The sequence below is a fragment of the Erpetoichthys calabaricus genome, chromosome 1 (assembly GCF_900747795.2).
Source record: "Erpetoichthys calabaricus chromosome 1, fErpCal1.3, whole genome shotgun sequence".
NCBI lineage: Eukaryota > Metazoa > Chordata > Cladistia > Polypteriformes > Polypteridae > Erpetoichthys > Erpetoichthys calabaricus.
In genome coordinates this window covers 164,721,792-164,738,447 of record NC_041394.2, presented here as the reverse complement: position 1 = coordinate 164,738,447, position 16,656 = coordinate 164,721,792, and the positions used below count along the sequence as shown (strand labels likewise).

General features: G+C 39.9%; 1 protein-coding gene across 1 annotated transcript in view; it reads left to right on the top strand.

The window, feature by feature from the left end:
* The window catches only part of LOC127526149 (potassium voltage-gated channel subfamily KQT member 1-like), a 426,478-nt gene that overhangs the window by 157,816 nt on the left and 252,006 nt on the right, over positions 1 to 16,656 (top strand). The window contains exon 6 of the mRNA XM_051920670.1: positions 8,863 to 8,977. Within this exon, the coding sequence (XP_051776630.1) occupies positions 8,863 to 8,977 (115 nt within the window). The remainder of the gene's footprint in view (positions 1 to 8,862; positions 8,978 to 16,656) is intronic.

Below are 16,656 nucleotides of genomic sequence, written 5' to 3'. Positions count from 1 at the left end.
ACATTAAAAACTGCATACGTTTGAGACAGTGGACAAAGGTGGTTCTCGTGAATAGTTGCCACAGATAAAAGCTTCTCTGTCTTAAAATACTACATTGGTTCCATATTCTGAGTGAGTGAACCACAATTGGGTTGTTAGTATATGGGCGATAACTTGTATTTATTGGGGTGCAAAGCAAGGAATATAAAGAAGTGCTGTAGGATTTTATTTCTATTGCGGACCAAGCCTGTATATATTCATCTATTTGTGTCCATGTTTTTTTAGCTTGTATATTTGCTGCTCAGTAATAAAATTGAAAGTTAGGTAGAGCCATGCCGCCTTCTGCCTTAGGTCTTTTTAGGGTCGCCCATTTGGATACGTGGATGTTTTGAATTCTAAATAAATGAGGTTATGGTTGAATCTAATCTTTTAAAAAAAGATCTGTTGATGAATATTGGAATGTTATGAAAAAAAACAGAAGGTTAGGAAGGATATTCATCTTAACAATGTTATTTGTTTCAGCTAAAGTGAGATGAAGGGATGACCATCTATGCAAGTGTTGCTTAATTTTTTCCATACAGATACAAAGAGCTTTATGTTTACTTGTGATATTTACCCCTAGGTATTTAAACTGATCTGTGATGATAAAAGGGAAGACGTCCAATCTACTATTGTGTGCTTCAGAATTCCTGGAAAGAGCGCACTTTTATCAAATTAATTCTGAGACCAGAAATCTTTTTAAATTCTGTTAGTGCTGTTAGAACTGCAGGCACAGTATTTTGTCGATCAGTTATATACAGTACCATATCATCTGCATATAGAGAAATTTTCTGTTCAAGTCCTTCTCTGATAATCCCCTTTATCTCATAAGCATTTCGACAGTGAATTGCCAGAGACTCAATGGCGATTGCAAAAAGCAGTGGTGACAAGGGGCATCCTTGTCTAGTACCACATTCTAGTTTGAAGTAGTTTGAACTAATGTTGTTAATACAAACTGAAGCTTCTGGACTGGTATACAGTAGTTTGATCAATGCACAAATGTTTGGGCCAAACCCAAATTTTTCCAATGTAGTGTAAAGGTGTTCCATTCAACCATATCAAATGTTTTTTCTGCATCCAATAATAATACTATCTCTGGAGTGTTAGACTTTGTGGGTGAATATATTACATTAAACAGGTGTCGAAGATTGGAAGCTAAGTGTCTGCCTTTAATAAATCCAGTTTGGTCCTGTTATATTACTGAAGGAAGCACTTTCTCAGTCCTTCTTGTTAGGACTTTGGAGAGTATCTTAACATCATTATTCAGAAGTGAAATTGGTCTGTATGATGAACATTGTAATAAACCCTTGTTTTGCTTAGGAAAGGTGGTAATTAATGCTTGCTGAAAAGTTTGAGGTAGAAGTTTATTGTCTCTAGCTTCTATAAATGTTGACAATAAAAGGGGAGCTAGCTTAATTGAGAATTTTTGTAAAATTCTGCAGGGCAGCCATTTGGACCTGCTGCTTTACCACTCTGAAGTTTATAGCATTTAGTAATTTTGATAGTGTCAGAGGTTTATCCAATTCCTCTGCACTGAGAGTATCTAGTTGTAGTATCTGTAATGCATCCAGAAATGCATTAGGATGTGTCTTGTTTTTTTAACTCAGTAGAATATAAGGACTTATATTAGTATCTAAATGTGTTCATTATATTTTTATGGTCAAAGGTTTTGTCTCTGTCTGTGTTGGTGATTGCTGGGATTGCATTGTGAACTTCCTGCTTGTGGATTTGTTGACTTAAGATCTTATTAGCTTTCTCTCGTTTCTCATCGTAACTGTATGCTAGCACAGTTATGTCAGAAATATTGGATCCCAAAAGCCAATTCAGCTATTAGAAAGATTATTTCAAAGTGTACTACATGCAGAAGATACAATGCACAAATAGGTGAGCAAAAAATGGCAGATTTACCAGAGAATTGTCTACTCCCTGATCAACCACCCGTTACCAATGTTGGAGTCGATTATTTTGGCCCCTTCCAGGTAAAAAGAGGGCGAAGCCTATTGAAGAGGTATGGAGTAATTTTCACTTGCCTAACAACTAGAGCAGCACATTTAGAAATTGCATATACTTTGGACACTGATTCTTGCATCAAAGTCATACTCCTATTATTTGTAGAAGAGGGCAAGCTAAAATCATGTGCTCAGATAATGGAACAAACTTTATTGGAGTGGAAAGAGAGCTATGAGAAGCAGCTAAAAATCTTGACCAAGAAAAAATTTGCAATGCCATGATGAAGAAAGAAATCAAATGGATTTTTAATCCACTGATGGCCTCCCACCAAGGCGGTGTGTGGGAAAGACAAATCAGAAGCATAAGAAAGGACCTAAATTCAGTACTTAACCAACAAAGTCTAGGTGACGAACGTCTCCATATGATGTTTGAAGCAGAATCCATCCTAAACAAAAGACCCCTCACAAAGGTATCAGATAAACCGAATGACCTGGAGGCACTGACACCCAATAGCATGCTATTATTCAAGACACAACCCAGCCATCCCCCAGGACTTTTTTCCAAAAATGATCAGTATACTCGAAGGCGTTGGAAACAAGTACAATACCTCTCTGATTTGTTTTGGAAAAGATGGACTAAAGATTATTTACCAATACTGGAAGAACGTCAAAAATGTCTCACACCAAGATGAAACTTTGAACCAGGTGACATTGTTATCATTGTAGATGAATCAGCAACTCATAACTCCTTTGTAATGGGTCAAGTCATCAAGACAATGCCAGATGCAAAGAACCAGTCAGAAAAATTTTTGTGCAGACCAAAACCAGCACACAGGACAGAACTGTCAACAAACTGTGCCTGCTCCAGGAAGCAGCAATTAATTGAAATGATTAATTTTACATTTTGCATGCTTAATTTGCATAATTGTGTTTGTGATTTTACAGTAGAATTTAAGCTTACATTTAAGTTTTAAGTTTCATAAGTTTGGTTAAGTTCATTAAATAGTCAAGGCTCTTATTAAGTAATGTTAAAGTAATTGATTTTTGACCTTAGGATAAGCAATTAGGGGCCGGATGTGTAAGAACCATTTGCTAGTCATTTAAGTTATATAAATATTTGCCTATATATTAGTGCATAGTCTATGGGAGGTTCTTACAACAACTATACATTATACTCAGTTAGGGACCTGCCTTGCCATGTGTAAGGTGTTGAGGGTACATGGTTTTAAACCGTGCTGTATGTGCCTAACATGAAAGACAATGTGCTCTATTGAATGTGCAGTGCTGTACATTTAAAGCATAGAAGCAAAGCATCTTTAAGTATAGAAACAACTAATGTTTGACAAGAAAAGCTAAGTTTAGAGAAGAAAGATTTTTTCAAATTTTTTGCCTTTTATTCTACGTGTGTAACAACCTTTTTTCTTTATTCTTGTGTGAACTATTTGCTTTGAATTTTCACTAAATCTTTTAAAATTAACTTTTGGACTGAGAGATTTCTTTTGGCATGCCTTTTGCCCGTGCTTGATCCTGCCCTGCACAACCGCACCTACACTCAAACTTAGACGCATTTTCCTGTATTTGTTCCTCAATTTTTTATAGCATACCTTTAACGGTTGCCTCAAAGCGATTATTTAAACATTTTTCCTGGTCTTTAATATCCTGAAGCAGCTTCTCCTTTGTCTTGTGTATGTCCTTTATTTCTTTCCTTATATCATTTATTTCTTTCTTAATATCTTTCTTTAAATCATTCTTAAGCTCCTTTATGTCTGGGTGAAGTAGCAAGTTAAAGTTGATGTTCCTGGCTCGCGAGGAGTGTTTAACAGCGCGGAAGGTAAGGCCATTTTCAGTTGCAATGAAACTTCTGGAATCGACAAGCTTGCACATTCTCTCCCACTTTCGCTCTCGGCTGGATATGATGCAGCAGCGTCAAGTCCTGGGAAATCTGTGCTTTCGCTTATCTGTTCCAGATCAGTCTATGAAAGACCGTACCTTGAGCATGGATTTTCATGCCTGTTTAGGCTTGGATGAAGCTTTAGCTTTCTTTTGCATTTCTTTCTGAGCCCCTTTCCTGCCGCTCATGTTTAATTATGCTAGCATATACTCTAATTGAACCCCCTCGGGTTGAGTAAATACAGGATACCTTAGATGATAAAAAATAAGATAAAAAATAACATTGCTGCTAACGGAGTTCCACTTCAGACGTCCAGCTCCCGTACCAGCATTATTTCTGAAATAGGGATTGCAAATATGGATATCTATATTCAAAGCAACCATCTATACTGACAATATCCATCAGTCAGTATTAGATATGATAGGATATGATGTGACCTGTTGGTGTAAAAACTTTCCCTTTCTCAGTCAGGTTGCACACACATCCATTTATAAGTGTAGAAAGCCAGATTTGTGAGTAGCCATAAACTTATGTCCTAATAGGCGCTGGCTAATGATGTACAGTAATCCCTCGCTATATCGCGCTTCGCCTTTCGCGGCTTCACTCCATCGTGGATTTTATATGTAAGCATATTTAAATATATATCGCGGATTTTTCGCTGCTTCGCGGGTTTCTGAGGACAATGGGTCTTTTAATTTCTGGTACATGCTTCCTCAGTTGGTTTGCCCAGTTGATTTCATACAAGGCAGAACTGGCAGATGGCTGAGAAGCTACCCAACTTACTTTTCTTTCTCTCTCTCTTGCGCTATCTGTGATCCTGACGTAGGGGGTGTGAGCAGGGGGGCTGTTCGCACACCTAGACGATACAGACGCTCGTCTGAAAATGCTGAAAGATTATCTTCACGTTGCTACCTTTTGTGTGCAGCTTTTAACTATGCTGCACGGTGCTTCGCATACTTAAAAGCTCAAAGGGCACGTATTGATTTTTTTATCTGTCTCTCTCACTCTCTCTCTGCTCCTGACGGAGGGGGTGTGAGCTGCCGCCTTCAACAGCTTTGTGCCGCGGTGCTTCGCATACTTACAAGCCAAACAGCTCTATTGATTTTTTTGCTCCTTTGAAGAGGAAGATATGTTTGCATTCTTTTAATTGTGAGACTGAACTGTCATCTCTGTCTTGTCATTGAGCACAGTTTAAACTTTTGAAAAAGAGACAAATGTTTGTTTGCAGTGTTTGAATAACGTTCCTGTCTCTCTACAAACTCATGTGTTTCTGCGCAAATCTGTGACCTAAGCATGACAATATAAAAATAACCATATAAACATATGGTTTCTACTTCGCGGATTTTCTTATTTCGCGGGTGGCTCTGGAACGCAACCCCCGTGATGGAGGAGGGATTACTGTACTGACACTAACCACAATACACTAAATCCACTGTACATATGGAATGAATTTCATGGGATAGAATAACTATTTGTTCAACACATTTTGTACAGATTTTCAGTTTGCATTTATCACATACAATGAATAGGTAAATATACAACAGTATAAATGAAATTGTGACATGTAAATCACATTCATGATAAGGTTAATGGCATATGCATTTATATACAGATAAAGACAGATGGTACCTCTGAAGTGAAGTATCTGATTATATTTTAATTTGTGAATTAATTCTTGAAACTGACTTAGCCCTAGTGAGGGCTGTTCTGGCAACACTTTTAAACTTCACAGATCAGATCAACTTGACCCTTGAAACAGTTTCTTAGTGCTTCTGTGTAATTCCAGGACAGCCATATGATACAATCCTCCTTTTCTCTAAATGCATGTTGAAAATGCCTCAACTGATTCCTTTCAGCCAAAAGAAGCATCAGTTATACTCTGAAGGTCTTCAGTATTGCCATGTCCTCAGCCTATCATGATGAGTAAGTACAGCAATTCTTCACAAAATCCATCCATCCATCCATTATCCAACCCGCTATATCAGGGTCACAGGGGTCTGCTGGAGCCAATCCCAGCCAACACAGGGTGCAAGACAGGAAACAAACCCCGGGCAGGTCGTGCGCGCACACACACACGCACACACACACACACACACACACACACACACACACCCATACACCAAGCACATACTAGGGCCAATTCAGAATCGCCAGTGCATCTAACCTGCATGTCTTTGGACTGTGGGAGGAAATCGGAGTATCTGGAGGAAACCCACGCAGACACAGGGAGAACATACAAACTCCACGCAGGGAGGACCCGGGAAGCGAACCCGGGTCTCCTAACTGCGAGGCAGCAGCGCTACACACTGCGACACCGTGCCACCCCACAAAATCCTAATTCTTCTACTTGTGATCTCTTTCTTTTGGTCATTATGCAGAGTCCATGACTGCATGTGAGAAAGAGGACATAAGTACATCTGTAATTTAAAAGCTTTTTGGAGGATGTAGTGTATTCCCTTTTTACTACCACAGTCCAGCTATTGCATTGATGAATTGCTCAGTCTTAATCAATAGTTCTTAACATTATTGGTAAAGTTCCCAGGGATCTGATCCTAATTTCTTCAAGGGAGAAAGTATTTTTTTTCAAACCCTTAGGTGCCAAAACTGGATACCTTTTGAGCTTTCAATGCATCTTGATGTCCAGTCCATAACAATCATTAATCTGAGAGGACACAAAATCCACCATTTGCTGAGTCCTTTGCTCGTGGAAAACTTTGTAATGTGGTCTTAGTTTTACATATAGGGACAAACAAGATAGTATAGGATATACTCTACATTTTTAAATAAGGTTGCCAAGTTCTCACCACCCCTCAAATATCTGTACAGGGAAAATGAATTGGTCCACTGGTCAACAGTCAGGATGGACTGTTTGTTCTTCCTCCTAGAACTGATTGACTCTTTGTACAAGCATAATTTGTATTTCCTCAGTGCTTCTTCCCTCTTTATAATGATAACCTGTGTAACATTCTTTCTTACCTGTTGATTAACTGAATTGGTTTCCAAACTCTGTTTCAGAGATCCTGACAATTATTCTCCATGGTGTTGCTAAATTCCTCTGAACTGCCTGTATACTTTTGCTGCTGTCATTTTCTTGGAATGCAGGCACTTTTCCTTCACATTTAGAAACCCCTCCACTACTATTACTCAGAAGGAATCTTTGTTTACCTTGATATCTTTACTCTTATAGCTGTTAATCAATTAAGAGTCCGAGATTTGCTCATTTTGTCCACAGCTTCTTGCAGCAACATCCACTATTTTAGGTCTTTAAGAAGGTTCATATAGACTACATGTCTCCTGCTCCACTGTAATAAAAGAGAATCTCTTCTGGAGTTAAGAGTTAAGCACATGCAGAATAGATGTGTCTGCCATGTGCTTTAAAGTCCCACTTCCTGTAGTCATTTCTTAAAAAGCAGCACAACAGCATATAGATATCCATGGTGGGAACTTCTAATACAGTTATATTTTTTAAGTTCTTGAATAAGTTTTAACAATTGCGTTTGGCAGTAATATTAATAATGTCATCTTATATTCTGTAATGTGACATGTTGCCATCCTGACTTGGTGTGTTAAATTAGCAAGAGTTTTCATCTGACCAATTAGATGAAAATCTATCAGAGTACTGTTACTTAAAATTTAAGCACTTTGAGCAGTTGATTTTTTCAAAAATAGATTGGCTGTTGTTTTACTCAGGGGAATATTGGTTCCGGAAAACAGTGAATTTCATGGTGAAACAGTATATCTTTATGCAAACAATTTGCAATTTATGCCATGTAAAACATTGGGAGGGTGGGCTCTAAAAGTAACAAAGTTATTTAAGTTGGCTGTATAGGCACCTCCCAAGATCAGATGAAACTTGGTTAAACTGTGTTCAGAAGATGTGTTCTTTATATGTAAAATTAACACAAGCTTCTATAGTTAATTAAACAATGTGGCGGATGCCCGGGGTCCATGACTGGCCGGAAAGCCCCTTCGTTATATGCTCAGGGGGAGCAGCCATAGACTGTGCAATACCTTCCCCTAGACGCTAGATGGCCACCCCCCTAGGTTGGAGTGGTGCCTCGGTTTCCCGCAGGGCTCCATGGGAATTGGAGTTGGGTGCAACCCTGTTGGGTCCCACAAGCGCCGCCAGGGGGTGCTGCAGCTGGAACTCCTGAGCCCTTATGGGCAGTGTTTTCACCACACCTGGAAGTGCAGCCGGAACTCAGCAATCAAGCACCTGGAGCACTTCCGGGTGAACTATAAAAGGGGCCAGCAGCCACCACTCCGGAAGCCAGAGTTGGGAGGAGAAGGACGAGGTTGCCTGAGAGCAGTGGTGGAGGAAGATTAAGAGTATGCTTTGCTTTGTTGTGGGTGCTTTATTTACACTTGGGACTGTGTTGTGTCTGTGCGTATTACGGGGAAGACGTGCCCCACAGGTGAAGAAAAATAAAAGTTTATTTTAACGTGCCTCTGGTGTGAATCTGTGTCGGGTCAGGTGCCCATATAGCACCTTTTGTTACAAACCTACATACTTAACCAACATTTTATAACATTATGTAAAACAGTGAAATTATAATTCTTGCTTTCAATCTTTTACAATGTTTCATGTGAAAACATATTTCTCTAATATCCCCACCTTTTTCTTGGAGACATGCTGTACAAATGGAGAAGGTCTGATGCTTATTTGATTGAATAGTTGTGTTTGGTTACTGTTCTTTTATATTGTCTATAGACCTATAAACATGTACATTGAGATGTTATCAATTCAAATTGTCAGAATTTGATTAACACTTGACTACTTGTCAATGCAAGGATTGGCTGCCTTGTACTATCAGTGTGAATTTAAATTTTTTCACTTTCTTAGCTGCTAAACATTTTGATTGTTTGATATTTATATCTGATCAGAATAGATTTCACAAACTTGTACTAGAATTATTTTTGTCACCAGAAAAAAATAGCAACTTTGTAAAATTATTTACAAATTCCTTTTATAAGTAAACACTATTTTTGTTTATTTAATATCAGTTAGGAAAAAAATGGAACCACCCACTTTGGACATTTCACGGACAAACAGTTTTGTAGAAGACATGGATTTTATTAGCGAGGACTCCTCACTACCTGTGGTAACAGATGCTTCACAGTAAGTTATCTCATCTACACCTTCTTATTTGGCAATGTAATTTCTTGACACTGTAAATGAAAGAAAATGAAGAAAATGAAACTAACACCTACAGACTTGAAACATTTTTAGTACTATATGGTTTATATGGATCTGAATTTCATACTTTTATCAAATTAATTGGTTTTGCTTAATTTTAATTAAATTGAATGAGTATATCTTGAGCAGCATTGTAAATGTATCTTCTATAAATGCATGTTTTGCTAATAACCAAATTCAAGGTGGAAAATGAAAAACTCTTAACTATCCCATTTGACTGCATCAACTTAAAATATTATATTTAGACAAAGTTTTGGCAGCTAAAAATATAAAATAAGTAAAATGTGATATTTGTTTAAACAAGATTTAATAGTTGCTGACTGAATAATAATAATAATATAAATAATAATAATAATAATTGCATTTGTATAGTGTTTTTTCTCATTATTCAAAGCACTTTATAGGGTGAATGGGGAGCCACTTAAAAAACCACTAATGTGCAGCATTCACCTGGATAATGCGACGGCAGCCATTTTGTGCTGGTACTTTCACCACACATCAGCTGTTATGTGGTGAAGAGGTGAGAGATAGCCAATTAGTGACAGGGAAAGATTAGAGTGCTAGAATGACTAGGCTGTAGTGGGCAGTTTAGCCAGGACATCGGAATATAACCTACTCTTTATTAAAGATACCTCCAATTTTTGTCTCATCTGAAGGATAACACAATTTTTGCAGGACAGTGTGCACATCACTGCACTGGGACTTTGGGATCCACATTCAGACAACAGAGTAATCACTCCCAGCTAGCCCTACCAGCAGTAATCCAAGCTTTTCCTGCTTGGTCTCCCATCCAAGTACTGTCTGGGCCGATACATGCTTAGTTTCAGGTGGATGACCTGTTCTAGAAGTGCATGTTGTATGTGGAATGGTTATTAATTATAACTAGTTACTTTTTAATTTTTTTATATTTAATTTAATATTTCATATCATCCTAGCAAGCAAACTGACTTTGAGCCAGTGTAGATCCAGTGTGGGCAACCATATCAGTCGTATGTGAACAGCCAACAGTGGCCCAAATAGGATTTGTACACCGGGGTAACATTGGCTTCAAAACACTGGCCCAGTGTGAGCAAGTAGACAGGGAGCCTGAATTAGGTTAACTGAAAAACATATCCTTACTGATCCACTTTCTATAACTGCTTATCCAGGGTAGGGTAAGAGGGCAGCTAAAGCCTATCCCAGCAAGCAATAGGTATAGGCAGAAACAACCCCTGGACAGACACCAGCCCATCACAGGGTGAACACTTTCACACATTCTAAGGCCAATTTAGCATCACCAGTCCACCTAACTTGCATGTCTTTGGACTCAGTGATTAAAGCCATATGCACACAGAAAGAACATGCAAACTCCATACAAGGAGGACCCGGGATATGTCTCCATGTTACAAGGCAGCGTGCTACCACTGCACCACCGTGCCTTACTGATCCTTTCCTAGAAACATTTTTTTTTGTTAATCAATTAAAGTAATGTGTTATTATGAAGATATTATAATCCATTAATTTTTTTAAAAGAAAGGTAACAAAAAATCAAAGCTAATGTTACTTTAAACTATTTATTCTTACAAAACACAAAAGGCTTTTGCATTTAATATTACTAGTCCAATTTTTATTATTGTTTGTGGTGTTACAGTCCTGAACACAAACACATTACTAATAATATAAACTGATCAAAAAATTAAAGGAATACAAAACACCTCAGATCTCAATGGAAAAAAAATCATGCTGGATATCTGTACTGATATGGACTGGGTAATGTGTTAGGAACGAAAGGCTGCCATATTGTTTGATGGAAATGAAAATTATCAACCTACAGAGGGCTGAATTCCAAGACACCCTGAAAATAAAAGTGAAAAAATTATGCGGCAGGCTAGTACATGTTGCCGAAATTTCATTGCAGCAACCCAAAATCGTACTCAGTAGTTTGTTTGACCCTCACGTGCTTGTATGCATGCCTGATAATGTCGGGGCCTGCTCCTAATGAGACGACGGATGGTGTCCTGGGGGATCTCCTCCCAGATCTGGACCAGGGCATCAGTGAGCTCCTGGACAGTCTGAGGTGCAACCTGATGACGTTGGGTGGACCAAAACATAATGTACAAGAGGTGATCGATTGGATTTAGGTCAGGCGAGCATGGGGGCCAGTCAATGGCATCAATTCCTTCATCCTCCAAGAAGTGTCTGCATACTCTCGCAACATGAGGCCTGGCATTGTGGTGCACCAGGAGGAACCGAGGACCCACTGCACCAGCATAGGCTCTGACAATGGTTCCAAGATTTTCATCCCGATACCTAATGGCACTCAAGGTGCTGTTGTATAGCCTGTAGAGGTCTTTGCATCCCTCCATGGATATGCCTCCCTGACATCACTGACCCACCACCAAACTAGTCATGCTGAATGATGATACGGGAAACATAACATTCTCCAGACCCTTTCACGTCTGTCACATGTGCTCAGAGTAAACCTGCTCTCATCTCTAAAAAGCTCAGGGCACCAGTGGTGGACCTGCCAATTCTGGTATTCAATGGCAAATAACAATCAAGCTCCATGGTGCCGGGCAGTGAGCGCAGGGCCCACTAGAGGGGTCAGCCCTTAGGCCACCCCCATGAAGTCTGTTTCTGATTGTCTGGTCAGAGACATTAACATCAGTGGCCTGCTGGAGGTCATTTTGTAGGGCTCTGGTAGTGCTCATCCTGTTCTTCCTTGCCCAAAGGAGCAGATACCAGTCCTGATGATGGGTTAAGGACCTTATACAGCCCTGTCCACCTCTCCTAGAGTAACTGCCTGTCTCCTGGAATCTCCTCCATACCCTTGAGACTGGGCTGGAAGACAGCAAACTTCTGGCAATAGCACGTATTCATATGCCATCCTGGAGAAGTTGGACTACCTGTGCAACCACTGTAGGGCCCAGGTATCGCCTGATGCTACCAGTAGTGACACCGACCGTAGCCAAATGCAAAACTAGTGGCATAACAGTCAGGAAAGATGAGGAGGGAAACATATCAGTGGCCTCCACCAGTTAAACCATTCCTGTTTTGGAAGTTGTCGCATTGTTGCCCCTCTACTGCACCTGTTGTTAATTTCATTAACACCAAAGCAGCTGAAACTGATTAACAACCCCCTCTGCTACTTAACCGACCAGATCAATATCCCAGAAGTTTCATTGACTTGATGCTATACTCTGATTAAAAAGTGTTCCTTTAATTTTTTTAGCAGTATATTTTAAAAAACTGAAATTTTAGGCAATATAAAATGATACCTTTTTAAGTCATTCAGATTGTTATTTATACTTATAAAATCAAAATCTAAAATACACTAACAATGCTAATTTGCAGTTTTGCTTACTCTGCAACTACATTAAAAGTGGGAAATTATAGGGGTTAGTGATTACATTGGCCCAGGGTTACCAAACCATCACTGGGCCAATGAGGGATTTACTGAACTTGTACTGTCAACAATTAATACATTTTGGGCCATAGGGGAAACTTTCTTAAGTGACCATTTATAGCAGTCACACAATGGGCGAGTGCAATATTTAACTAGGTTTACCCACAGGGGGCCACTGTGTGTTTACTTACTGTGTAATTAATTCTGTCTTTCTGCACAGATTTTCTGAATTCTTAATTAATAGGATTATATTTATTGCATTGATTTCTGGTTTACTAGCATACCCCAGCATTTGTTTACAAGGGGCCTTGATAACGACCCAGAGATACGTGCCTTAATGAGGCAGTGGGATAAAAGGTCATCATTAAGGTCACATCTTTATCAGAGATCACAGATAATAACTTTAGATTCTTTCAATGTTTTAATAAGCTTTCTTAGTAGTTTGTTAACAAATCTTTCGCTTTTCTTTTATACTTGATTTTGATATACATTGCGACTTCTGGGGGACATCACAAGCCCCCAAGCCCCCACACCAAGACAAGTTCTTTGTTCAAGCAAGTGAAATTTTATTTTCACAATACCTTAACAAGACTTTGTTTTATCATTAATAGAATCATTCAAGCACAATTCTTTTCTCCCAATCTCTCTCTTCTTTTCCTTCCATTCCTCTCCAACTCCAGCTCCCTGAGGTGAAGCATCAGAGCCCTTTAATGCCAGACTGGGAAGTACTTGCAGTGTTACGGCATTGCACATTGGAAGCACTTCCAGGTCAGACATAAGTTCCTTAAAGTAGGGACAGTATGTCCCTGCAGCTCACCCTGATAGCATCCATGAAACCCAGAAGGGCTGTCTAATGGGACTACAATTCCCAGCCTGCCCATCAGATATACATGCAGGCACGGTAACCCAGGATGACTATCCCCAATGTATCAGGGGAAAACTTAGCCCATGTGAGTGGTCTCTCCCTGTCCTTCCATTAAAGTAGTCTCCCAGCTGGGTAAGGAGCCTTGAACCATCCCAGCCAGAACGCCAGCCCATGCTTGGTGTCAATGGCAATGTCTATCAATTTTGGTGTTTATAGTTTTTTTTGTAACTCTCCGTAATGATCTCTGCCTCTGAATAAATCCATCCATCCATTATCCAACCCGCTATATCCTAACCACAGGGTCACGGGGGTCTGCTGGAGCCAATCCCAGCCAACACAGGGCGCAAGGCAGGAAACAAACCCCAGGCAGGGCGCCAGCCCACCGCATCTGAATAAATGCTTCTAGTAATTTTTTTTAAGCCCGGTTCTGCATGTAGCATTTTAAAAATAAGGGTTTGAATAACTATGTGGAGAAAAAAGATAAAAAGATGTCTAAAGTAAATTTTAACAGGCTAAAATATGGAGACATCTTTGACCTTTTAAAAGTTAAAGTGATTCCTGGAACAGAAAATAGGACATTTCCTTTTGTTTATCCATTTTATGAAGCCATATCTCTCCATTATAAAAAAAAATCCTGGGAGGGAAAGACTAGGGAGACGAGACGTGATGTTCACGTGAAGATCACAGAAGACACTTAAAAGACCTGTGAGATGAAAAAGATTGGCCACGGAGCGTCTCGCGGGGACCTTAGACATGAGACTTTGTGCCAAGAGATTGACCCAGGACCATCTCGCGGGGACGTAGAACATGAGATTCTTGCAAGACACACCCTACTTACAACCAATATCAAATAAGACCACGCGCAGCAAAACACTCAGTCGTGTAAAGGCTTTGAGCTACACAGATCCAGGGCTCTCAGTGCATATAAAGCATATAAGGACAATACATTATAGTTGAAACGTCGCCGACTAAGCAAAGAAGAAAGAGCAGCATGGAGAAAAAAGACCCAAAAGCGTTGGAGAGAAAAAAATGCAAAAAAGAAAAAGAATAATCTAGGTGCAAATTCAGAAAATAAGTAAAGTAATAATCAGCCCGGAACAAGTGGAACTGAAAAAAAAGCATGTGCAATTGGGCTCAGAATTATAAGACAAAGAGCAAAAGATAAAGTAGAACTTCAAAAAGATGTTCAAAAACATTGGCACTATACACATGCAGAACAGGTTAGAGATTATGAAAGCATTGGAATTCGAAAGGCTCAAAAAACACGTTGGCGCGATACAAATCTCTAACTTGCTCCCAGCTCTTAAAACAACGACAAGCAAAACATGCAGCTCACCAGCAGCAGAAACCCAGCAGATGATCTGACCACTTCTCCTTGTGTATGTTCAGTCACCCTAACCCCTCTCCGCTTCACAACGCGAGCGGCAGAGACGTGAAGTGGCAAAAGGACAGCTGCTGTACAGGCTTTAAAATGATAGATGGGCAGCGCAACAGCAGCAGAAAGACAGCAGATGATCCGACGGCTTCTCCTTAGCATGTGTTCAGCCACATCCCACCCCCCACCCCGACAACGCGAGCAGTGTTATACATCCTGCGAGAAACAGATTTAACCATGCCCAGGGCCAGAAATAAAGGACAAGTATTTTTTTTACAATGTCACATGAGAGAAGGCAGTGAGACATCATTTAAAACAAGTCCACGGACATCTAACCTAGCAGTTGTTGGATTGCTGTTGGCAGACATGCTTCATGCGCTCCCAGCTCTTAAAACAACGACAAGTGACAAGCAAAACAGCTTGCCAGCAGCAGAAAGCCAGCAGATGATCCGACCGCTTCTCCTTAGCGTGCGTTCAGCCACACCCCCTTTACAACGCGTGCAGTGTTATACGTCCTGCGAGAAAGAGATGTAACCACGCCAGGGGCCGGAAATAAAGGACAAGTATTGTTTTTACAAAAGTTTTAATGTAAAAGTGAAAATAATGCATATGTAACAATTCCCATGAAACTAACAATCTCTTTAAATTGTATATCCAGTAAACCAAACCTGGAGGTGGGCGAGCAGGGGGCAGAACCCCCTAATTTTTTAAAAAAAAGATACACATATAAATATACAATTTATTCATGTATATATGTCAGGGAATATATATACATATATAATATATATATAGTAATGAGTGCCACTGGGTCCCAAATCTCACACACAAAATCACCTAGAACAACTCTGGGTTTAAAATAATGGGCTTTTATTTTCACTGATCCCCTTTTGCAGTGGACACAGCTACAATTACCACATTATGTTAATTAAAATCATCTTCTCCTTTCACTTCTCGAGTTGAGTGTTGCGTTACATCAGGGAGTCAGAGTTGGAAGGCAACAGTCTCCTTACTTTTCACTGAATTATATGTTGGGGGCACTTCCGAGTCACGTGAAAACCAGTGTTGTCCCCTACTAGCACCCTCTGGTGGCATCCAAAGACCCTGACATCTTGGAAGAACACTGCCACCTTCCTTGTGGGTATTTGAACTACTTCTGGTATCCATGTTCACTGACTCCATTCATTATATTCTCAACCCAGCCAGGATGAAAATTACAGGGCATTACATCTTGTATGATTTTGGGCTATACAAAAATAAATTGTATTCTATTGTACAGCTGGGCTGTGTCTCCACTTCTGCAGTTCTTCAATTATAGCCTACTGGCTAGGCAAGAAATCATTTTCTTTCCCAGGTGGGGTGCCCATCCATCCTCCATGGCACTTACAATATACACATACACATACACATACAGGGGTGGTGTAGTGGTAATGCCACTGCCTTTCAGTGAGGAGACCAGGGTTCATGTCCAAATGTTCTGCCAGCGTGGAGTTCGCCCTGTGTCTACATGGGTTTCTTGTGGGTGTGATGATGCGGGTTCACTCCATGCTCCCATTCAGATTCTGGGAGCTCTGAACTCGACACTGTCGGTAATGTCACCGATGAGCTAGGCAGTGAGGCACAAACAATGAAACAAGGGGATGGTGAAAAAAATGCAAAGTGCTTTTATTTAAAACCAACAAACAAAACAAAGTGTCCAAATTAAAGTGTAGTGCATCAAATCTTTAAATAAATAATCCAATAAAACAGAGGTGAATCCGTGGAGGTTAAAATCCATTAGAAAAAATCTTTAAAAAACAGCGAGGTTAAAACAATGGCTGGAAGCTATCCCTTTAAAAATCAACCTGGTGCATTCCTACTGGTGACTCCCCTGCTTCTCCCGTCCAGGCTATGCACCAGGGGAGCCACCCTACTTGCAGCTGACCTTCTCTCTGCCTTCTCCTGCAGGTCTGTTCGACTTCTTCTCTTCTCTTAACCTC